Source organism: Anas acuta, chromosome 16 (genome assembly GCF_963932015.1).
Source record: "Anas acuta chromosome 16, bAnaAcu1.1, whole genome shotgun sequence".
NCBI classification, from domain to species: Eukaryota; Metazoa; Chordata; class Aves; order Anseriformes; family Anatidae; genus Anas; species Anas acuta.
In genome coordinates, this window is record NC_088994.1 from 15,991,223 (window position 1) to 16,014,828 (window position 23,606).

Genomic DNA, 23,606 nt, shown 5'->3' on the forward strand with positions numbered 1-23,606 from the left:
AGGAAAAGGGGACAGCAGGGATGAGGGAGCCCCCAGGGACCTGTGCCCGCAGGGGGATGCTGCTGGCCCAGCTGGGCAGCATCATCCCCACCTGTGAGTGCTGCACTACAAGGTGTCAGCAGGATGGGGCTGGGGAGGAATGGGGTTTGCACCACCCAGCCTCCCCGCAGCTCCCAGCAGGTTCCAGCTCAAAGCAGTGAAGAGGCTGCAGCAGAACAGGATCCACGTGAGTACCCTGCAGTTTGCTCCCAGTGGCTCTCCTGTGGGGTGGCAGGGGTGGCTTCCCACCGAGGGCAATGCTGCGGGGGCATGGCCGGTGCTGTTTGCATGTGGAGTTCCCAAAACATCGCTGTGGGGTTGTAGCTGCGGGGCCTCAAGCCCCCGGAAAATGTGGGCTGTGAAGTGAGGCTGGGTGGGAGGAGGGCAGGGAGCTCTTGCCTCCTTGTAGCCTCTGTACTGGTGTCACCACCTGCTGCACCCCTTCCCTGTGCTACCTATGGGTTTTGGACTCTCCCCGTGCCAGGATTTTCCTGTCCCAGCCCCCCCGTTGTGACCCTGACACCACCCACGAGTCAATCCACGTCCCAGGCAGGCTGCAGAGAAGAGACCTTTATTACCACGAGGACATAGAAAGTCTTTAAGCAAAATGGCTTAAGGCTCCGCTTTAGTGAGGTCTGGCTAGGTTAAACATTTATTTCCCACCCTTTGAAGATTGTGCCCTGGTACTGGTGGGAATGGGCTGCGATGAACTCCTAAAGCTGCGCTGCTTGCTCGGGGCTTGTGCTTGGTTGGCCCGGAGCGCCGGGGGCACCCGCGTGCCCCCTGCCCCGCAGCCACCTCGGCTCTGGAAGCTTGATGCTGCTGCTGGTGGGAAATCTGCCCCAAGGGGTCAGCAAGCTCTCCTTGCACCCCGTGTGCGCCCCTGAGGCCCATGCAGCTGGTACTGAAGTGCTAAAGCTGCTGCCAGCATCACCTGGTGGCTGGGAAGCTCTGTCTGTGGCTCTGCCCGGAGCCCACGGTGAGCTGGGGACCGTCATCTGCTTTCACCAGATGTCCTCCCACACCAGGCACGAAGGGGCTGACCCCCGCAGTGCTCTGCAGAGCGCAGCAGTGCAAATGAATCCCTCCCCCGATAGCTGAAAGCCAGGACAGAAGATGGCACGCTTGAACCCGGAGAGGAGAAGGAGCTGTGCTTGTGGGTGGCTCTGCGGCGCAGCGCTTCCCCTCCAGGCCAGCGCTGCTGCAGCTTAGTTTTTTACCAGGCTGTTAATTAGGTGATTTCTGCTGCTCTCCCTCCCTGGCTGCCATCACTTCAGACAAGCCGGGATGCAGGAGAACGTCCTCTTCACCCGCAGCAGAAAGGGAGCGGTGCTCTTGATGTCCCTGGCTCTCGGTACCAGTCCTTGCCGAGCTCCCTCTGCTCTGGGTGCTCCTCTCCCCACCGGCAGCAGGGCCTTGATTTCTTCCTCGTCATTGAAAGGGGATGACCCGTACCTCTGCCTCAGGTGCCTGCGGATCTGGGGAAAGAACGAGATCCCAGTGTGCTTATTTCGAAGTGCAAAACCAAGCCTGCAAGCAAGGGGCACAGGGAAGGAGTCTGGTGCCCCTGGGCTCCGTTCCTGCCCCGAGACCCGCGGAGGAGCAGAGCCACGGGGCTGTGCAGGTGGCAGAGGCTGCGTCCCCCTCGTGTCCCCACCTTGCGGGCTGCGCTGCTGCCAAACTCCTCCAGCTGCTGCCTGAAGCCAGGGTTGGGGTTGGCGACGGGTCGCACGCTTCTGATGGCCTCGAGCACCTCCTGAGAGCTCAGCTCCGTCACGGCCATGACGTAGGCGACAACGACGGTGGTGCTGCGGGAGATCCCGGCCAGGCTGGCACGGGAACGAGCACATGGGAGGCTGCCCGTGGTGTGCCCTCCCGCCTGCTGCCCTGACCCCGTGCCTGCCCCTTCCTCCACCCCTTGTGCTTCAGCTATTTTGGTTCCCCTGCTCAGCGAACTTGCTCTCTGGGAAGCCAAAGCCCTTCCAAGGTCCTCTCGCTCAGTGCCTATAAATACACCCCGCTCCCCTGGGGAAGTGAAAGTATCAGCTGCTGCCTGGAATCCTGCCCCAAACAGCTCTCTTCCCACTTGCTCAACGACAGCAAAAAGCTGCCCCTCTCTAGCAGTTCTCCAGCCCCAGGACTCCCCAAATCCTGCTCGTTTGGAGGCTGCAGCTGAGCCTGGTGGTGGATTCGGAGTGGATTCATGGACACGGGGACTCTTGGCAGACACTTGCGGCTGAAGCAGGGGGTTCTGGCAGCTAGACCTCCTGCTGTGCTGGGAAGATCGTGGCATTGGGCATGAGAAAAGGAGTTTTACCAGTGGACGAGGCAGTTCCCTCCATGCAGGCGACACTGGTGGATAAAACTGATGCATTCCTTGAAGTGCTTCTTGCTAGCAGGAAAAATAGCACAGAGTAAGGACCACAGGTGTGGAACCAGATTTTTAGGCTGCAGGTGATGCAGCCCTGAGTGTCTGAAGACAAACAAATAAAATGCCTGTTGCTTTACAGACACCATCACCAGCTGCTGAGACCCAAGCAGCTCAGGGCTATTTTCCCAAGAAAAAGCCTTCGGCTGCTCACATCTCTGACCGTGCCAGCGCTCCTGGCCAGCTCTCCCCCATCTCCAGGCAGCTCTGCCCAGGCTCCCAGGTGGAATGCTCCCTCCTTCTCTGCATCCCACTGCAGACAGGCTGCCTGTCACCTCAGCCCAGGGCTGGGACCTGCTGCAGTTGCTGCATTTGAGGGGTTGGATGCAGCACCACAAGGGCTCAGGGTATTACTGGCTGCCCTGCAAGGACCGAGCTCCTGCGTGCCCCCATCTGGGTGCTGGCCTCACCAAGTACTCACATGTTGGCCTCTGGTGTGTCTGGCAGGGGAATACGGAGGTAGGTGATGTCCTGCAAGACATGAGAACAGGAGAAACTCAGCCCCCAGGGTCCTGCAATCTGCTCGCCTGCACTCCCCTCGGGCTTCATTCCCACAGCACAGCTTCCCTCTGTGCAGAGTTGGGGCTGCTCTCCCCCTCGGTACGTGCATCGGGGAGGGCAGCAGGGAGAGAGGAAGCTTGTGGCAGAGGGTGGGAAAATAAGATGAAGCCGGGGAGCTGGAAATTGTTTCTCATCAGCGTTCAAGGCCAGGTTACGATCACGAGCCAGCAAATTTCCCAGAGCAGAGGGGCTGCCTCGCTCCTCTGGGACTGCTGCTGGGGTGAGGTGGACGTGCCACGGGATGCTCGGAGCTGAAGGGAGGTGCTGCAACGTGGGAAGAGCTGCAGCAGGCTGCATGCTGGCGTCAGGCACGGGACCTTACCTGCAGCAAGGGCTGGGGGGATTCATGGATGGAAACAATGTGGGTAATCTTGTTCCGGCTGAGCTGCTCCAGGTCTTTGGCATCTAAAGGATAAAAGTAGATATTGGCACGTAGTTGTTTCTTACCCTTCTCCTCCCACAAGCACATCCACCACCCTCCTGCAGACAAACCAGCACGCAAAGCTGTGCTCAGGAGGAGCAGCTGCATTACACCCCCCTCCCGTGCACATCGATGCGCTTGGAAGAGCAGTCACAGGCAAATATGAAAACGCCTCTTGGAAATCTGGGAACACAAACCCAGGGGCACCAAAACAGAGACCTACTCCCTCCAAAGGCACTTGACCTCGCTGCTTCTGCTTGGATTCACGTCTGCATGGGAAAGCACCCTCTTGTGCAAGCAGGCAGCTTCCCACTTGCCTCTACTTGTCCACCAGCTCAGGGAGGAAAGAACGCGCTCTGAGACCGCACCTCTCCCGTGCAACCACGACGTGGAAATGGGACCTCCTGCAGCCTCAACGATTTATCTCACAGGCTGCAGAATCGGAGCTGCAGCTTTTCATACCAGCATTGAGCTTGGCTGAGTCTGAGTTCGTTTTTAATATCTGAGGGGTCTGCAGAAAACAACTGAGCTGCCATTTGGAGCGCTCTGCATGCATCCCTCCACAGAGATCAAGTACCCTCAACTTTCTGGAGAAATGACCTACTTTGCACTAATGCTTCAGCAGCCTCTGGTTGTGATTCTGGTCACTGGTCTAGCATCAAAGTTATTATGCTGTGAGGATAGCCTGCTCATCTTGCTGGCTAAGCAGCTTTGTAGCTGTTTCCCTTTCATGCCATGACCAGCTGATCGTGCACGAGCTGCAGGAGATGAGTACTAATATTTTCTCATCTCATAGCTTTGGGTTTCTAAACTTCCGAGTGGTGTGAAACCTTGGCTCGGGAATCTGAAACATGATGTGCTAATGGCATGATGTGAATATTTAATAGAAGTGAGTCTCAAGAGGCACGCTTCACATTAGAGTCCGTGCCTGGTGTGTGCGTGCAGCGGGGAGGGAGGCGCGGACCCTCTGTCCACGGGCTCGTACATCAGCTGTCACCTCCCCACCCGGCTCTGGCAGGCAGAATGACAGCAATTAGGGACACGATTGTAAAGCCTCACTACGGCTGGAAAATGCTTTCAGTCGGAGAAAATGTCTCTATGAGCTGTCAGAGCTTAATTTAGCGGGCCTTAAATCTCTGTCATCACCCTGAATTTCTTGGTAGAGCAACGCTTCGGTGGCATCAGGCCAAGATAAAACATCAGTGGTTGCTTGCAGTAACCTCTGGGAAGGGCTCGGGAGCCGGGTACCCCTGGGTGCGCTCCCCACAGGGCTCCCAAAGAGCACCCAGCCAGCAGCAGCTCCTCCAGCCCTGACCCCTGAAACTTTCCCTTCCGATGCTGAGGAGCGTGCTCTGGCCAGGCTGCTGCCAGCCAGGACTGTCACACTGGTTCTAATGACATTTTCTTAGCAATTCATGCCAGTGTTTTCAAATGTTCTCAGCACTTAGAGCAGGAATCAAACTGTCAAAAGAGCCGTTAGGGAGGCAGGAGCTCTGATAAATGCTGGTTTTTCATGGCAGATGCCAGTCCTTAGTCATGACTGACTGACAGTGAAAACCCATTAAAACAGTGATTCGGTGCGAGAAGGGCGACTCAGCCGCTGGGAGAAACACCCCAGCATGTGCAGCCCCCTCCTACTCGCTGCTAAAACGTGGGGGAGGCCGAGGCTTTCAGGAGGGCTTTCAGTTCCAACCTTTCCCTGCTCTGCTTGGTGTCACAGCATCTGCCCAGGTGCTGCTGGGTCTTTCCTGACAAGGTCATGGCCCTGCTCAGCTTCTTCCTCCAGTCTCCTGAGATCTCAGGAAAGCTAAAGAGAAATCAGGCAAGCAAAGCAAGGGCAGAGTTTCTGCCCTGCATTCCCACCACTGCCTCCTCTCTTGCTGTTGCTCACACAAACTGCACGCCCGTGGAGCAGAGGAAACCTCATTCCAGGATGGTGAGGCATCATCCTATCCAGTTAGCTCCAGCTCTCTGCTGCTTCTCTCCACAATATTTAGTTTACAGGCTCAGCACCTGCATCTGCCCAGGCCTGAGCTCCTGATTCTTCCCCTCTCCAGGAAAGCAAAGCAAGGCTGGAGATGGGAAGAGGAGGCAGAGGAAGGCACTGCTGACCCATCTGCTAGGTAAAAGGACATCCTGAGCAGGGCTCAAACAAACCCGAATGACGGGGAGTGCAACAGGAGAGCAGCTTTTATCCCTCAGCTGGAAGAGGAAGCATCATGCACTCACACACCCGGGAGCCCCTAAACCTTCCTGATGTGGCTGCTGCTGACCCTCCGAGCTCAGCCCACCCGTGCAGCACGAGCCTGTGGGGTTGGGGCAGACAGAGCTGCCCAGCTCAAGGACTCCTCCGCGGTGTGGGGCTCTGCTTACCGATGAAGTTTCCCAGGTAAAGGCCGGGGAGGATCTGCAGGACACAGAGAAGAGGTGTCAGTCCGTCAGCAGCTAACACAGTCCCCGGTACCCACTGCGCTGGGGCTCCTCGTGCCAACCTGCCCCTGCCACCACCTCTGCCTGAGCACAGCAGAGGCCAGGACGAAGCACACAAAGGGAACCAGCAGCATTCACCACTCTGGTGAGCCCAGCCTCAGCTGGAAAGGCAAAAGTGCTGCCACCAAGAATGGCTAAATGACCTGTCCGCTGTCACCTCGCTGCCTCCAGGCCTGCAGCAGCACAGCTCAGTGCCTGACATCCAGCCCAGCTGATCTTTGGCCACACCAGTGGCAGCCCCGTTCTGCCTTCCTGCCTCATGCTCCAGGCCCTTAGCAGGCACGGGAAGGCTGCCAGGTCTCTCTTATTGCTCCCTTATCAATTTCACTCTCAATTTCTTTAGCGATTTCTTATTGCTCCTTTTGCTCATTATCTATTTTTATCTGGGCTCAGCACGCTGCGTACGCCTTAAGGCAGCCTCGGACCGCCCCTGACCTGTGCTCCTCCTGCTGCTTGAGGCACGAGGAAGCAGCAGACCCAGGGAACCTGGAGAATGTGACCCAGGACAGCCTTGGCCAGCGCTGGCAGGGTGGGGAGTGATGACATGCTCCCAGCTCTGCCCTGCTCCCTGTGCTCCACGGGGAGCCCGTTTCTAACAGGCCTGGGACAGATTGCTCTGAACACTGTGCCTTGAATGGAATTGCCTTGCAAAACTTCACTTCTTGTGATGAAAAGATAATTACTTGACAATGCCTCTATTAACAGCACTGCAGATTACAGAAGTGAGACACCCTGCATCCATTCCTACCCTTAGCTGTTTTGTATTTTCCTGTTTCCCATCTTGGAAAATGAGGGCTAACAGCCTGGGCACGCTTCTGTGCGCTCAGGTTCACTTCCAGCTTCTCCCTGCTGCGTGTTTGGTGGGCTGGGACCTGGGCAAGCAGAGAGGATTTCTACAGATACAGTTGTGCTTGCACAATGTCTTATCTCACTGCTCATGTTTGGAAACATTTCTATTGCTCTAACAGCTTAAAGATCTTTTTTATGATTCCTTAAATTTTAGATCAATTTTATATTGACGGGGCGCCTTTAACTTTCAGCAGCTGCACGGCAAATGAGATGGCACCAGAGCCATTTAGCAAGGCCAGCTCCCAGGGGCAGGACGCTGAGCCATGAATAATGGCACATTCCTGTCCCTGTAACTTTCTGATCCACTCCTCGCTGAATAAAATGGGGCATTGCAGCTCTGTCTGAAACACTGAAAACTTTCCCAGATAATGAGTGGTTTTAGGTTGGAGGGGATGTTTAAAGCATAAAGAGGATGTCTCCATTCACCTGTGACCTGGGAAAAGCTCAGACAAGCAGGAAATAGTGCCCGTGCCCTCTGTCGAGCTTTGAGCACTGTGCAGAGCTGGCAAGCACAGGACGTGGCACCACACCACCCTCAGGGTCTAACAGGGCTGCTGGCGTGTGCTTGGGATCTCGTGCCTTTGCTTTAAAGGTGTTGAAAGTTTCCTCCCTCCCTCAGAGGGGTTGCTGTGACCTCCTGTCCTCCACACTCCGCTGTGAACCCGGCAGTGCTGTTCAAACCCGGCCTGCCCTGGCAGAAGTGGCTGGGGGTGGCAAGTCCGAGCTGCAGCTCCGCACGGCATCTCTGCCTGCTTCTCATCGGATTTTGCTCAGCCTGCAGGAAAACAAGCTCCTCCGGCAGCCGTGCCCGCTGCCGCTTTCAGCATCGGCGGGGAGGCTCCCTGGCACGCGAAACGCTGCTCGGCATCGCAGAGCAACCAGAAGCAGACCGACATCTCCCACCTCCAGCACTGCAAGGCTGTCCTGCAGCGCCCGGCCCTGCAGAGCTGCACCCCGGCGCTCCCTTTACCTTGCTCATGCCATTTCCCATGGTCTGCAGTACGCGCCCCGGGAGGGGCGGGGAGCAGGTGTCCTTGTCCCCGATGCTACCGTCGTCCGCCCTGTCCCCAGGCGAAGCTGCTCCGGACGCTCCTTGGGAGGATTTTCGTCATGAAGAGCTTGCTCCTGCGGGACAGCCGCTTGTCACGGGGGGGCTTGATTTCAGCACACGGAGGCCAATCCCCCGGCAGCAGCGGGCTCTCCCGGCCAGGAGAGACCTTGGCCGCTTCCCCTGAGGCTCCTGCCAAAGCCGAAGCCCTTCCCCAGCACCCGCCTCCCTCGCACCGACTGCTCCTTCTTACCGGGAGGAGACAAAGGAGGAGAAACTCCACCTCTGAGCGGTGGTGTGGGAGCGCTGGGCGCGCTGTCTGCTGACGGCCGCCGCTGCCAGCACGGCCGGACAAGGCTGCAGTGTGAAGAGAAGAACAAAACCTTTGTCCTGCCCCATCAAGGACAGTCTGTTTGGCCACGCAGCCAAGCGCCCGGTGGCATGCCCGGCCCTCCCTGTGCCTGCCGTGGGGGGCTCAGGACCCCAGAACCGCAGGCTGGCAGCGGCGGCAGCTCCGTACCCACCTGCACACAGATGAAATGTCTCTCTTCCCGGGGGAAATGTCCCTTTTGTCCCCACGGATCGGGCAGCACCAGCAGGTGCCGGCACCTGAGAGGCCAGGTTCTGCTGGCGGGTGCCCAGCCAGCACCCCAGGGCTGCTCCCTCCCTCCTGCGTCACCCGCACCGGAGCAAAGTCCGGGTCCTTTTGGTGACCTGAGCGCTGGGAAGCGTTGGCACCGTCCCTGCAGGGCGCTGACAGGGCCGCAGGACTCCCAGGGGCAGGTTGGGGCCTGGCCTGCACCCCCCGTCCTCAGCCGGGCAGGACTCCCAGCCCCTATGGGGACCCTGCAGCCCCTGCCCCGTGTGCACTGTGGGGTGGCAGCTGTCCCCTTGGTGTCACTGGGGTGGGGGACAACCCTATGGCAGGGGACAACCTGACAGCAGGGGACAACCCCATAGCAGGGGACAACCCCACAGCACAGGACAACCCCATGGGAGGTGACAACCCTATAGCAAGGGGACAACCCCATGGCAGGTGATAACCCCATGGCAGGGGACAACCTCAGCAAAGGACAACCCCACAGCAAAGGACAACCTCATACCAAGGGGACAACCCCATAGCAGGGAACAACCCCATAACAAGGGGACAACCCCATTACAGAGAACAACCCCATAACAAGGGGACAACCCCACAGCACTCCCCCTGGGCTGGGCAAGGAGCCAGACCAACCCCGCACCCTGGGGACCCCGGGGCTGCGTTAGGGACCCACGGGTTGGAACTGGGGGGCTCTGGGGGTGACCGTGAGGGACCCCCCCAGACCCAAGGGCCCCCCCCCCAGGCCCTAGGCCGCGGGCGCCCCCTGCTGCGCTGCGGTTGCCATGGCGACGGCTGCGGCCTGCGGGGCCTGCGCCATGGCGGGGCGGAGGGTGAGGCCGCTGCCCCCCGGCCTTCCTCCTCCTCCTCCTCCTCCTCCTCCTCCTCCTCCTCCTCCTCCTCCTCCTCCTCCTCCTCCTCCTCCTCCTCCTCTCACCGCCTCTCCTCTCCGCTCCTCTCCCCTCAGGCCGCCGTTCCCCGTGCCCCGAAGAAGCCGAAGCAGCGCCCGGCGGAGCGCGGCGGGGCCGGGCCGGGCAGCACGGGCGGCTCTGCCCCCGGGGCCGCCCCCCTCCCGCCCCCACCGCCCTCCGGCCGCCCCCGGCCCTGTGTCCGCTTCAAGTGCGGCTTCACCGGGCCCGTCCTGGATGTGCTGAGCAGCCGGCCCGGCTGGCAGCAGGCGAAGGAGTAAGCGAGGCCTGGCCCCGCTGCCCCCGGCCATGGGGGTCCCTCTCGCCGCCTCCCGTTCGGCAGCGGCTCCCCGGGGGCAGTTTGGGGTCCCCCGGGGGCAGTTTGGGGTCCCCGGGGGCAGTTTGGGGTCCCCCGGGGCAGTTTGGGGTCCCCCGGGGCAGTTGGGGCCTGGGCCGTGCTGGGTGCCAGGCCCAAAGCAGCCCCATAGCGCTCCCCAGGTTGTGCCCGCAGATCCTGGGTTTGTGTAGGTTAAAGCAGGCCTGGGGGGGGGGAATCCCGAAATTTCTCCCCTTCTGATCTTAAAGATGAGGAGAACGCCCCCAGCCTGAGCAGCTCCCCTCTGGTGGAGGGGGTGCGGGGAGGGGAGGTGGCCGTGGGTGGTGGTGACCCCGGGTAAGCGCGGTGCTTTCTGCATGGGGCCTTCCTCCCCAGCGAGGAGGAGTGGGATTTTCTCTGGTGTGATGTCAGTTGGCTTCGGGAGAATTTTGACCACGCGTACATGGAGGAGCATGTTCGCATCTGCCACTTTCGCAATCACTATGAGGTAAGAACCCCTCAGAGGTGGAGTGAAACTAGGAGGGTTTGAGGAGGTATTTTTAACTTGGCTGTAAGTTTCCACAAGAAGTGGTTATGACTGGAAATACCTGGTCATGTTTTCCACCGTGAAAACTGGCTTCTCTTACAGCTCTGATAAACCTTCAGAGTGTATCAACATCCCTCTGCCTCAGGTAGGGCTTTGCTCAGGATCCTGACACTTCACTTTACCCTGTTCCCAGTTTAGTAAGCACCAGCAAGGTCACGAATCTTGAAAATTACAAAACCAGTGGTGTAGGGGATCTAGTTAAAATAGAAAATGCCTTCCTCTGTGTAGGTGAGTTTCCTGACACGTTTGCAGGCGGGATCTCCAGTGCATTAGGATTGGACACACGTGTTCTTGTTTGCCCAGTGAAAGTGAGCTTTTACCCTACATACACCTAAGGCTGGTGCATTGCAACAGGTCCTCCAAAAGGGCAGTGTTTTGGGGAACCTTATTTCTATTTATGAGCAGATTTAGTTGCAGCAGCTAAAACTTACCATCTCAGAGGTCTGCCCCCCATCCTCTCATGGATGCTGACTTCATTTCAGCAGTAAGGGCTGCTGAGCGGGGTGTGCATCTGTTCTGAGCCTTCATGCTCACCAGTGTTAGCATAAATGGGGACAGACAGTGGTTTGTAACGCTCGTCTGTAACCTGCAGCAGTTCAGGAGCCGATACACTTCCAGCTCAGCTGATCTTGCCACAGGGGCAGCAATCTGGGGAGCGGTGGGGCTGCAGTGGTTTGGGTGAAGCCTGCCTGCAGACATGGTTACAGCTGCCGGTGTGGGCAGTGCTGAACAGGGCTGTCTGCTGGAAATGAGTGTGTTGACTGCACTGAAAGGTTACGTTAGAAATGGTAAAACATGGGTTGTAAAACCTGCTCTGTTTAGCTTCTCTCTGTTTGTGCAGGGATTAAATAAAAATTGAAATCAAGCCTTCTCTGCAACAAAGCAAAAGCAGTTCTCAATGATTTCCACGTTTGTTTATTTTTTTCCTGAGGCATATGTGGTGCAGTTGATTCCCCAGATGTCACCAGAAACATCTCAAGGGCAATGAAAGTGAGTCAGGCTGTATGAGCATCTGTTGAACCTAACCTTATATTTCTCTTTCTACCCAGCTGAGTCGGAAGAATTACTTAGTGAAGAACCTGAAGAGGTTTCGGAAGCAGTTAGAAAGAGAGGCAGGAAAGCTTGAGGCAGCAAAATGTGACTTTTTTCCAAAGACGTTTGAAATGCCTTCAGAGTACCATTTGTTTGTGGAAGAATTTCGCAAGAAGCCTGGCACCACTTGGATAATGAAACCGGTAAGTGTATGTTCCTCTGAGGAAAGTGAGACAGTGATGAATGGATGCCTTCATCCTGTGGAAGGAGAGGAAAATATGCAGGAAATCCACAGGAATAATGGCATGTAGCAAGGTGGTTAGGAGCAGCAATACTTCTGTCCAGCTTCCTGGCCAACACGTACTACCAAAACACTGCTTTTTGTGTCACGATTTATTTCAGCAGCTGAAAAACAGCTCATTTTATTTGTAGAGCCAAAGTTAACTCAATGGTGAAGGTATAAAGCCCAGGATTTTTGTGTGTAGGAACAGATTGTGCTCTTAGGGATTGTTGCTATGGGGCTACGGCCAAGTTCATGCTCTGAAATATTTCAGTTCAGCTGCAGGTGTACAAGAAGGTGTGTGTGTATGTAGGGCAGCAGTGTAATCGGGCTTCTGGTTAAGCAGTATTTTAAGGCAGCTCCTAAAGATGGAGCTATGAAAACATCTGTTTGGTTTCAAGGAAATCCCACTACATTAGATGTCAGCCCTTGTAAATCCAGCCAACTTACTGAGTGGACTTTAATCTCTTAACGTTCTTAGGATGACAGGAAACTCCACGAGCAGCCTGGAGTGTAAATTGGGGTGGATTTGGTTGGCATTAGCTTTTTTTATGCCCCGCAGTTAGAGACCTGAAGTGTAGCCTCGTGTTCTGAATCCAATTTGTCCCACAAAACTTACGGCTCTGTGGAACTGTGCTGATTGAAGCAACTTCCAATTCAGCCAGCGTCCTTGGGAACCAAGAAAAAACTGTACTGTTTCCTTTACAAATCTCAATGTAAAGCTGAGAAATGTCTTGCTTCTGCCAGTTGATTCAGGCCGTGTAATGCCATGAGTATCATGCCATGATGCGTAATTAAAAATACACTGATCTGTGGGACTATGAGAGGACGGGCACGTTGCTTTGTGCCGTAGGTCTGGCAAGAAGGTTGGGACAGGACAACTTGCCGTAGCTGCAAGTCAGACCCATCAGTAAGGGCATGCTTCTGAGAAGAAAATGCGAGGTAATTATGCAAACTAACATGTGAATTACAGCCAGGAGGATAGCAGCTAGTGATTATCCAACTCTGCAAATGGGGGTGTGTTAATTGTCAATGGAAAACCTTATATTAAGCTGATTTTTATGCCCACAACCTCAATTAAAATGGTGAAAAAAACAGCATACAGTAAACAAGGATATATGAAAAGCCTGTGATTACAGGGATTTTACCAACTTCTTAAATGAAATAGTTTGTGAGTGACCTGAGAAGTTCACAAACAAGTAAAAATAACTCTGGTGCTCGTTCTGTCGGTCTGTGTTCTTGAGCAGCCCCACGTAGTGATGTCTTGGCCTGCCTCCTCCCATGCTTGGGTACCATAGGTCAGGACGTGCACGGTGCCAGATCCTGGGACTGCAGGAACCTGGAATTCCTTTGGAGGTGTTCTGGGGAGTCTTGCTTCTCAGGTGGTTTATTCAGACCACTTCTCACTTGCTTTTAATACATTGCACAAACTAGGCTGGCTTCAGGTTTGTTCTGCTCTTGCTTGCCGTAGTTCTCTGACATCTTTCATGACTTCCCTGTTTAATTAAGTTCTGTAGCATACACAAATTTCAAGTGTGACTTAAAAATTCCCAACAACATATGTTGTGTTACTTATATTTCTGCAAGCATGTGACAGAGTTGTTTATTCGTTACTATGGAACTTCCCCATAGGCTGTCTGCCTGCTTTGCCCTTTCCACCAGGAATTCTCCTAGCACTTGTAATCGGAGCGTTTAGCACTTGAGAGCTGTTGTTGGATCCCTTCGTTTTCTCCCTGTCCCCATAACATTAAATAAATACGCTTGCATACAAACAGATGATGAATCGGGTTATGCAGGGCTGCTATGCTGAAACTCTGGGGAACAGCAGGAAATCCTAACGTGAAAGCAAGTAACTGCTTCTCTATGCTGTAGGTTGGCAGGTCTCAAGGTAAAGGAATCTTCCTGTTCCGAAAACTGAAGGATATCGTTGACTGGAAGAAGGTGAGAACAACTGTCTTCTCCTTAGGCGATCTTGTTCTTTTGCTATTCTTTCATCCCCTGTTTTTGCCAATGGCGTGTTCTGTCCTCTGCAATATTCCTTTGCTGTTCCCTCGAGTGACAGCAAAGCTTCTTAGAGTGGGTTTTCCCAAATAATTGGATATTTTATCTGGGATCTGACTTCTTAAATGGAGACAGAGCATCCAAAAGAAAATGAGTGTATGTGGGGAAAGATGGTGGAAAAACAGTTTCTTGAAAGGGGAAACTGCATGTTGTTTCTCTCACAGGATGGTGGCCGCACAGAGGAGCAGAAAGATGAAACACAAGTAGAAACTTACGTAGCCCAGCAATATATTGAAAATCCATACTTAATAGGAGGTAAGATGCCCATCCAAGCCTCTGCTTTTCTGGTTTGGGGAAAAATTACCCTAACCTACGGGATTCCCCCTGGACAGAGAGGACACTGTAGGTTGTTCTCTGTGCTGAACCATATGTGGCTAACTTCTTGGAGTGACCTGTTTCTGGGCCTATATGTGACTAAATAATCTGCAGCATCGATATCTGGTGTGGTAACTAATTGGCTTGCTGAGGAAAGGCTTGTGAGAATGTAGAAATGATTTGGTGAACAGCCACCAGGACTAATTCAACACACAACGTGTTAAGAATAAGTGTGCTGTTGCTGTTAGACAGATCATTACATCATCAGCGTGCATGCCCAAATATTCATCAAAAGAATGCCAAGGGATGCTTACTTAAGCTTTGCATTATTTGTCCAGAAACTTGTGAATAGTCATTGACCTGGAATAGTGGTCCTACTGGTGTTCTTAATATTAGATAAATGTTCCTGATTCTAAAAAAAAAAAAAAGTATGAATTTCAGTCCTCTACCTTTGTGTGCTTATTTAGATATAAACTGATATTGGGTACTTGTAGGTAGCAGTACTGACTGTATTGCATTATTTTTCTGTTCTTCATAGGTCGAAAGTTTGACTTGAGAGTTTATGTTCTAGTGACATCCGTAAGTGCAAGCCACCATTACTAAATTCTTACATCAAAACTGGATTTTTCCCTCAGTGCTCAGTTGTTCCTTTCCTTTTCTCCCAGTACATCCCACTGAAGGCCTGGTTATACAGAGATGGATTTGCTCGCTTTTCCAATACACGGTTTACTCTGAACAGCATAGATGATCACTGTATCCTACCTGTTTGTGTGTGTGGTAAGGAGGGGTAAGAAATGTACAGTTTTACTGCTTGGTATTAGATACAGCAGATGAACCTTGTCACTTCTGACACCTGTAGGATTCTCCTGTCCTGCTGCTGCCGCTGTTATTGTCTCTTCTGTCTCTTCTTCACTGGAAGGCTGGTGTCACCAGATCATGGGAAATGTCAGTTTGACAAATCAGCTAGGAACCCATGCTGAAATGTCAGTCCTGATTTTATTGTTAGTGGTTGAATTTTGGCTGCCTTTCCCCTTCCTTAGCTTCAGAGAATGGAAGGACAGAGTGATTCATGGGATAGAACTATTTGATTTCCTATGTGTCACGCTTGTTACTGTATTGAGTTTGATAGCTTTTACTTGATTAACACATCTTCCCAAAAGGTATCTGACCTTAATTTGATGGCTTAGGAGACAGGAAAATCCATCACATCTCTCACTGAAAGTTCAGCAGAGTTCAAGAGTGCTCTGAACGACCCAAAGCTGTACCAGGATGGGGGTACAGCAGTCTTGGGTGGGGGTGTACTGGGGTCTGGAGGCACACTTACATGAAGAGCTTCATCCCAGCCAGGAGGTACATGGTTTGTTCAGGGCAGTCACTCTTTCAAGAATGCTGTTTGGAAGGTGACTGCTCTTTTATTTTTTCCTGCAATTGTTAGTAAGATACCATGCAGTGCTATATATAAGCTCATGTGGCTGCAGCCTCTGATTACAGACAAGGAGGATAATTAATTAGTACTGAGGCAAAGGAGGATGGTGTAGAGTAAAAATTCAGCATTTAACTTGTTCAGCATCTGTGTGTCTTTGATCCTTATCTCTGCTTTATGCCAGATGTTCATCTCACCAATGTGGCGGTGCAAAAGACTGCTCGTGATTATGATCCCGAGAAGGTGAGCACGTGTGTGTTGTCTGCAGACTATTCCCCTGATGCCTGCCATTTGGGCTCTTCTGGCAGATGCGAGCAAGCTGACCTCATCCTGCCAGCTGCCATGCTGTGGACATGTGCGGCAGCCACTTAAATGTGCTGCCTTGTCTCCAGACACCCATAAATGTGATTTCATTGATAGGGGAGAGGCTGGGCGAGCACTCTGCTTTAACTATTGCATTGCAGCCGTCTGCTCATCTACAAGGCTGATGGTTTTGACTTTAATAGCTTTCTGCTCAGAGCTCTTCTGAGCTGTAGATACCTTATCGCTTGGCCCTTCATTTCTAAGACCTCAGTGATACAACAAGGTTAGCACTGCTGCACACAACTGTCACTCTTAAGCCTCGTGTCTCAAGAGTTGGCAGCTGAAAGAGAAAATAATCTTAAATGAGATGTCAGATTCCTACTGAATCTGAGATGAGGGTTGACATTTGGGAGTAATAGAGGATCGTGTTGAACTTCCCGTTTTTATAGTATATTCCCACTTATAAATCTCTCATCTGTATGGAAAGGAGGGTCTCTGCAATACCCTGACAGAAGATAAGATGGTGATTTGCTGTTTGGGAACTTCTGATGGGGACCTGGAGACTTTTTTCCCCCTTCCCTTATAGCTATACAATAATCAAGCTTGAATTGCTTAACTGCAGCGTGGGGTTAGTGGCCCTTGCCTTCTGGTCTCTGGGTTTTTACGAAGAATTCTTGCTTGGCTGTAGAGACTATGGAGGGATGACTGAAAATCATGCAGATAAAATGTGTGTTCACCCATTGGGAACAGCTTAGTATAACTGTGTTTGGATGTCTCAGGGCTGCAAGTGGATGATTCAGCAGCTCAGGCAGTACTTGACTGCCAAGCACGGAGCAGGATCGGTGGAAGTTCTCTTCGCGGATATGGACAACATTTTCATCAAGAGCCTCCAGAGTGTTCAGAAAGTGATTATCAGTGACAAGCACTGCTTTGAGCTCTACGGCTATGACATCTTGATCGATCGGAATCTGAAACCGTAAGGGTGTTAATGAACATAAAAGGGATTATAGTAGCAGGCCAGCTGCTTTCCTTGTGGTGGTGGGGACACCTCGAGATGCTTCTGTCTTCAGCGTAGATAACTGCTTGCAGGCTGGCTACAAGAGCCAGTCCAGGAGCTGCAAGTGAAGCATGGAGGGGTTTGAATTGTTTTAAGCACAGGAAGCTGAAATACAGAAGGAATACAGCTGGTTTTGCTCAGAGTGTCAGGGTGCATTAAAAGGGATCCGCACCATGTGAGTTTGTCTGTAGGATCTCTAGCACTGCATTGTGGAAACCTGCTAACTTGGTTATTTCTGTGATGTTTTCCCCCAGAGTATCAGTGTATCACAGCAATTGCTGGAGGTGGGAGGGTTACGATCATCTTTTCTGCTGCAATATAAATGAGGAGCAGTGTCCTGTTGGCAATGATAAACGCCCAGCCAGCACCATTAGGCTGCTAGCACTAAAATGTGCCCCTTGTGTTTGTGGTACGCTGGCTAAAAGGTAGACCCCAACTGGAAGAGATGCCTTTTGTTAACTGTGGAGAAGAAGAGGCTTCACAGGAGCTGAGGATGTTTAAAACAACCAAACAACCCCTCTTCCCAAAAAACTGAAAACATAATTTGACTCTATTGAGAGATCTTTAAATTCAGCTTTTATTCACTAAGTGAAAAATATGACTAAACGTTCAGCTGAAATTCTCAGGTTTTTATCTGCTGCATACGCAACCCAAGTATTGCAACAGCAGGAACCTGAAAGTGCAACTGATTTGTCATTACATGAGCTGAGAAAAATAGAAACAGCAAGTAGTACTTCAGAGATGACAATGAAATTGGATAATTCTTTCAGCCTTAATCATATAAAATGCAAATAGTACCATAGGTAAGGAAATGTCCCTCAGATATGACTTATGTTGATGGTGTTCTCTTATGAAATGTCTTTAATTTTTTATTTTTTTTAACTGTTTCCTCTACCAGCACACAGTAGCTGGCATACCTGTAACAGCCCCGTGTCCTGTCAGCATCAGTCTAATATTTCACGTTGCACCACTGGAGACAGCTTTATCTCGGATGAGCAAGTAAATGCAGCTCAGCTGTGGTCCTGGTAGCTCTAATTTGTACAGTCTACTCTGTCCACAGCCTAAAACCGAATTACTGCTTAGGCAGCATGCACATAAACAGCTGGAGTGACTTCAGTTCATTGGGAAACAGATCCAAGTGGTGAATCGGAATAAAAGCCATTGATGTTACAGTGCTTAGAGGCCACTGCTGCTGTTTGCTGCGTTTACTTGGCTCTTGTAGGAGAGCTATTTGAATGCTGTTGTGCTAGCAAACTGCTCCCAGGATACATTTGCATTCTTCCACCAAAAACGGGTTAGTGCTTATTCTGTGAATTACCCTCAGTGTTTACTGCTTCATCTAGAGTTTGGTTTTAACTTGCATGACTTTCTGGATGCTAGAGGGATTTTTTCTTTATTACTGTTGAGAACAGGAATAGAAACTTTGCAATAAGCTCAGAATGTTCTTTGGCTCGGTGTGCGGTAAAGAGATTTGGGGTTAGATTTCCTATTGCTTCACACTTATTATCCTGCTAGCAGGCAGGAGGGTTATTGCGGATGGACGCTTCTGTTAGATGAACCGCTGACAAAACTGCCTGTTTCCCCCTAAGTTACTCTTGTCTTGTCTCCTCAGCTGGCTCCTGGAGGTAAATGCTTCACCTTCCCTTATTGCCAGTAGCCAGGAGGACTATGAACTCAAGTGTCATCTCCTCAAAGACACACTTCATATTGTGGACATGGAAGGCAGGTGGGCAAAGAAGCTTATGACCTTCTAAGGGTTTTTATTAACGTGTGGAACGGGTGGTCTGGTTCTGTCCTGTCTGTTCTTGGCAAGTGATTGTAATGCTCTAAGCTTTGTAACTGTTAAATAACGAATTTCCAGAAACGGAGCAAAGCAAGCAAGCCTACTGCCACTTCAGTGGGGAAAACAGAACAGCCCAGGGTTGCAAAGGGAATTAAGTCAGTGTTAGAGCTGGGACTTGCACAAGAACTCTTTCAGTTTCTTCTGCATTGTGCCTCCCACACCTATCGCTTCTGGAGCAATCTGTTCCAAGAAGCTTGTCTTGCATCACTTTGTGATTGACTTTACAACTGTGCTAACCTCGGATATTAATAGTAGAAAGATGTCCACTGCTTTCAGCTGTTCAGCTCTGTCTCTGACAGGGAGTTTATTCCCGTGCACAGACAGATAATCATTACTCAGGTACTTCAGTTCATGTATTTGATGTTGTAGGCTGACAGGGAAGGAGAAGCGTGTTGGAGGCTTTGATCTGATATGGAACGACGGGCCTGTCAGCAGAGAGGGAAACCTGGGTACCCTGGTGAATGGGAACTTCATGGCAAACACACATCTAGGTACGTACTCACCCAGCACTGGCAGGGTGCCCTGCTCACATCCTTTCCTCACTAAGAGGAGAGCACGCGCCTTGCACTTGAGAACAAGAGAACAGGGAGTGTGGACTCTGGGATTAAGGGTCCAAAAGGAACAAACGTTTTCCAAAAGTGGATGTAAGCAACCAGACTGCAGAAGCAGTGTTGAAAACAAGCACATAAATGTAGGGGAAACAACGTTGTTTGTAGCCCTGCTTTTCAAGTTTTAAGTCACTGCAGTTTTTTCATGTCAGTATCACAGCAAATCTGCTCTACAATGGTTGTGGTAACCATTTACTAAGCACTCCCCTAAAGCTAGCTGTGTATCTAAGTGCTGTGAAGTAGTACATGGATTCTGAAGTCATACTTCCAAGAGGCTAATGTATCTTAGGTTTATTTTGTAGTGCTCAGTGTGCATATGATCATCACTGCCTGTAGTTCCTAACTAAAAAAACACGAGTACAGCAATTACCTTACCCTTCACAGGCATGAAGAGTAAGGTCATGTGCAACTCCCCTGTTGGTATTTTCATTGCAGGCTGCTATAATGACAGGAAGCAACAACTGAAGCAGCTTTTCAGGACTCTTTCTGCGCAGCAGACAGCATGAGGCCGATACCAAGCTTGGGTTGGGAGATCACCGTAAGTGAAGTCTGTGGTGTCTCTGCCTCTCTTCCTCATATCATACAGCAGCAGTTCCCATTCCTCTCTGGACATGTCTGCCTCAGCACAAGGCTGCTGACCTTGTTTCCTAAGGGTTCCCCAGCTGGGAGGCTGCAACGGGCTTGAATAAAATATTTCATAATGTCCAACACAAGACACTCACAAGTGATGCTGGCTCCTCAGCTGACCACCTGCAACCTATACAGACTGGGAGAAAATAAAGCAGCTAAACACATTCTGCATAGCAAAACAAAGCTTTTAAGGAAGGCGGGCACCTGATCCTTCTGCTGCTACTACTATGGAAACATGTCAGACCATAAAACCTGTTGCCATGATACTGTAAAAATAACCTTGCCATCACATGTTAAGGAGACATTTCCTGGCTGTACTACACAGGTTATGTAAGAGCGTAGTTACAACACAGGCACTTGGCAGGGTACTGCCATTCACTTCCAGAAGAGATGCAGCTTTCTGAAAAGCTCCTGGTAAGACAGATCAGATAATAAGCTGATGTTACTCTTAATTTATGTGTCTGAAGCGTAAGCCTGAAGTGGACAGCCTTGCTTCTTGCAGTTGAACACTTAGGCTATGTTGTGTTAGCTGCAGAATTTTAAAACTTAGATCAAATAAATGGTAGTCAGCTTTATAAATTTTAAAAATGAGCAATCCCTCAGTTTTAATGAGTCTGACAGGATTTTTTTTTTTAACTCTGCCTAATTTGAAGTGCATGTGGAACAAGGCAATGCAGGGCTGCATGGAGGACACACCTCTGACCTGTTGGAAGGTGGGTCATGGAGCCAGGAAAAGGGTGGTGCTGCGTGAAGTTTGACATGGCTGTGCAAAAGCTGCAGGAAGGCACAGAGCAAGGGCAGAGTCAGATCCAACTTTGTGTTAGGTTTGACAGGACAGGTGAGCTAGTCGGACAGACAGTGAAACATGGACAAGTGCAACATTTAAAGTCCTTAAATTACATTAAAGACAGTCTTTACAGAAGTTTGGAAAACAAAGGGCAGATGGTTTCCTATACCAAAAAAAAAGTCACTGTAGACCATTACTAATTATGATTATTATTTTTTTTTTAAATTAAGCTTTTGAAAAACATAAGGTCTTAAACAACTTGTAGTGGGGTAGCAAGTTCAGACTAAAGAGGGTAGTGCAGAAGACAAATTTTAAAGCCTTTGAAGAAATTGTTGATCATGTCAACAGGACAGGCCCAGTGACCCTCCCTATTCAGCCCCCCTTAAGCTGTGGGGTTTTGTTAATGTACATACATTTTATTCCTTCATCTTGTTCTTGAAAGCCTCACTTTCTGTGTTCTCTTGCTTCTCAGCTTGACAGCAGAATGTGTTTTCCCTTGGAGACTAAAAGGATGCTGCCTTCTGTCCATCCCTATACCTCTTTAAGGAGATTCCTGACATGTTTCAGATGCACAGTTTCACTTTGTTTTAATACCACAGGCACACACAGCTCTTCTATGCTTTGGGCACGCTGTGGATTTACAATTCCTCCTACTCCTGTTCCTAGCTCTGAAGCCAAGCTACAGAAGCTCTCACACAAAAATCTGAAAACACACACACACAGTTAGGAATGTCCCGCAGCTCTGATTTTAATAATCCCACTTGCAAGAGGGTGTTTGTCAGAGGCCATGAATGCGCCTGTGTTCCAGCATTGCTTCTGCACTGCTCCGCCAGCAAGGAGCAGGAAGGGTTTAGAGCCAGAGGAGCTGCAGCTGAGGATTCAAATGTTTCCCTATGACCACTCAGTCCGTCACCTGAGAGAGGCTCCAGCAACACAGGCGTTCTGGAAATCTTTGAGGCTGTGGCTGACAGAGTGTGAGTGCCACGAGTGACAGCCTGAGCACAGCACGTCCAGTGGGGTCTGCAAACAGCCCCAGCGATGGCACCACCGCCTCAACCCTCCAGTATGCGATTGATCAGCTTCATTTCCTCAGCAGTCATGGGGTTCAGGTTAAATCCCTTCAGCTCAGCTTTACCTGTGAGAACATGCAGAAAATCAGGGGGTTGCTATCAAATAAATTAAGGAGTCCCCATCAAACTGTTGTGGGGAGGGCAGTGGCAGCACTGGAAGCTGATACAGGGTTCCCCCATGTGCTTTGGGAGTACATTCAGCATGCTGCTGGGTGACAGCTTCCTAGCAAAAGCAGCACGGTGTTGCTGGAACAGGGCAGGAGTTGCAAAGTGAGAGGAAAAGGGGCCCCAGGAGCCTCCAGACCTCGAGTTTCAGGAACCTCCCCCTGACATCTGCTCTCAGACGCTCACTGTAGGGCTGAAGAACAGGAGCGTTTACCTTGAGCCTCGTAGAGACGGTTGACCTTGACGCGCAGCTCCTTCCGCAGCTTGTTTATCTCCTCATCCAGATGCTCCTGATCTGAGAAAAAAGGGACAGGGATAAGAAGGAGTGGGGGCTCTGGGGTTCGCATAGGAACAACACACAACTTGTGGGATGCTCGGTGCTGAAGTGCAGACCTGGCAGGAGGGGCCCTTCCTGGGCTGTGTTCCTGAACCTCCAGGTCCCACCTCAGCCCCAAATACCCACAGGCACCAAGCCCCTGGCAGCCTCGAGCCAAAATGTGCCCTGGGAATGTGCCCAGGGCAGCGGGGTGATGGCAGTGGCCAGTCTTGGTGAGCGTTTTGGGGCACCTCCAGAACCCAGCACCGCAGGGAAGCGTCTCCTTGCTCATCTCCATCCTTATCGGGGTCTCCGTACCCTTCTGCATCATCTCCTTGGTGCGGGCCTTCGGCAGCTCCACGAACATGTTCCCGAAGCACACCATGGCTTTTCCTGCGGGGCACAGAGACACGAGAAGGCGCTCAGCACAGACCCACTGCCTCTCCCCCCCCCCCCCCCAGCACCACCGGGCTCCCGGTGCTCGCCACCGGCACCGGGCAGGGCTCGGGGCCCGGCCTCACCCTCGGGCTCCGGGTCCTTGTGCAGCGCCCGCAGGGCCTCGCGGTTTCGGTTGCGTTTCACGTCCAGGTCCACGATCTGCGGGAGGGACAGAGGAGGCCTCAGCCAGGCCTCACCGGGCCTTACCGGGCCTTACCGGGCCTCACCGGGCCGTACCGGGCCGTACCGGGCCGTACCTGCTGCCGTGCCGCCAGCACATCCTCAGCCAGCTCCTCCACCTCGGCCAAGTAGCGCAGGACGAAGCCCGCGTCCCTCGCCATGCCCGGCGGCCCCGCTCCCGGCCCCGGTCCCGGCCCCGCTCCGTCCCCGCTCCCCGCCCGGTGGAGGCCGCGGCCGCGTTCTCGAGTTCCGCGCCCGCAGGGGCCGGGCCCGCAGCGCGCCCCCGCGCGGCCGCAGCGGCACCGGGCCGGGAACGGAGCCCGCGGGCCTCAGGGCCGGGGCCTGCAGGCCCAGGAGGCCCAGGGCCACCAGGCCCCGGGGTCACCAGGCCCGGGGCCACCAGGCCCGGGGGCACCAGGCCCGGCACCCCCCGGCCGGGGACAGTCTCAGAATCACCTCAGTTGGCTCCGGGATCACCCGGCCCAGCCTCTGAGCCAGCACTGCCCAGTCCCCCACTGACCCCATCGCTGAGCTCTGCATCTAAATGTCTCTTAAATACCTCCCGGGAGGTATTTAAATCGTTATTTAATAACCCTCCAGGTATATAAACACCTCCCTGGATGTATTTAACCTCAAACACTTCCCTGGGCAGCCCATCCCAGTGCCTCACAACCCTTTCCAGAAAGAAGATTTTCCCTAATATCCAGCCTAAACCTCCCCTAGCTCAACTTTAGCCCATTCCCCTCGTGCTGTCACCAGGCACATGGGAGAATAGACCACCCCCCACCTCGCTTCAGCCTTTAAGGTACCTGGGGAGTGCCATAAGGTCACCCCCG

At 52.2% G+C, this 23,606-nt stretch overlaps 3 protein-coding genes across 3 annotated transcripts; 1 reads left to right on the forward strand and 2 right to left on the reverse strand.

Moving 5' to 3' along the window:
- Positions 1 to 594: 594 nt before the first annotated feature.
- Positions 595 to 7,895, reverse strand: DUSP15 (dual specificity phosphatase 15). Its single transcript, XM_068700208.1, has 7 exons — positions 7,759 to 7,895; positions 5,823 to 5,856; positions 3,351 to 3,433; positions 2,889 to 2,938; positions 2,357 to 2,431; positions 1,697 to 1,868; positions 595 to 1,517 (listed from the first exon to the last, which is right to left on the reverse strand). Exons 1-7 carry the CDS (start codon positions 7,777 to 7,779, stop codon positions 1,308 to 1,310), a joined length of 645 nt encoding a protein of 214 aa, XP_068556309.1. The 5' UTR covers positions 7,780 to 7,895; the 3' UTR covers positions 595 to 1,307.
- Positions 7,896 to 8,756: 861 nt separating this feature from the next.
- Positions 8,757 to 20,566, forward strand: TTLL9 (tubulin tyrosine ligase like 9). The gene is made up of 13 exons (XM_068700939.1): positions 8,757 to 8,835; positions 9,100 to 9,616; positions 10,052 to 10,163; positions 11,312 to 11,497; positions 13,447 to 13,515; positions 13,800 to 13,890; positions 14,489 to 14,529; positions 14,616 to 14,727; positions 15,558 to 15,616; positions 16,456 to 16,652; positions 18,346 to 18,459; positions 18,946 to 19,067; positions 19,620 to 20,566. Exons 1-13 carry the CDS (start codon positions 8,757 to 8,759, stop codon positions 19,688 to 19,690), a joined length of 1,770 nt encoding a protein of 589 aa, XP_068557040.1. The 3' UTR covers positions 19,691 to 20,566.
- A 758-nt stretch (positions 20,567 to 21,324) lies between these two features.
- PDRG1 (p53 and DNA damage regulated 1) lies at positions 21,325 to 23,041 on the reverse strand. The gene is made up of 5 exons (XM_068700209.1): positions 22,848 to 23,041; positions 22,674 to 22,749; positions 22,471 to 22,545; positions 22,051 to 22,131; positions 21,325 to 21,736 (listed from the first exon to the last, which is right to left on the reverse strand). The coding sequence occupies exons 1-5, from the start codon at positions 22,929 to 22,931 to the stop codon at positions 21,654 to 21,656; spliced, it is 399 nt and encodes a 132-aa protein (XP_068556310.1). The 5' UTR covers positions 22,932 to 23,041; the 3' UTR covers positions 21,325 to 21,653.
- Between the last annotated feature and the right edge of the window lie 565 nt (positions 23,042 to 23,606).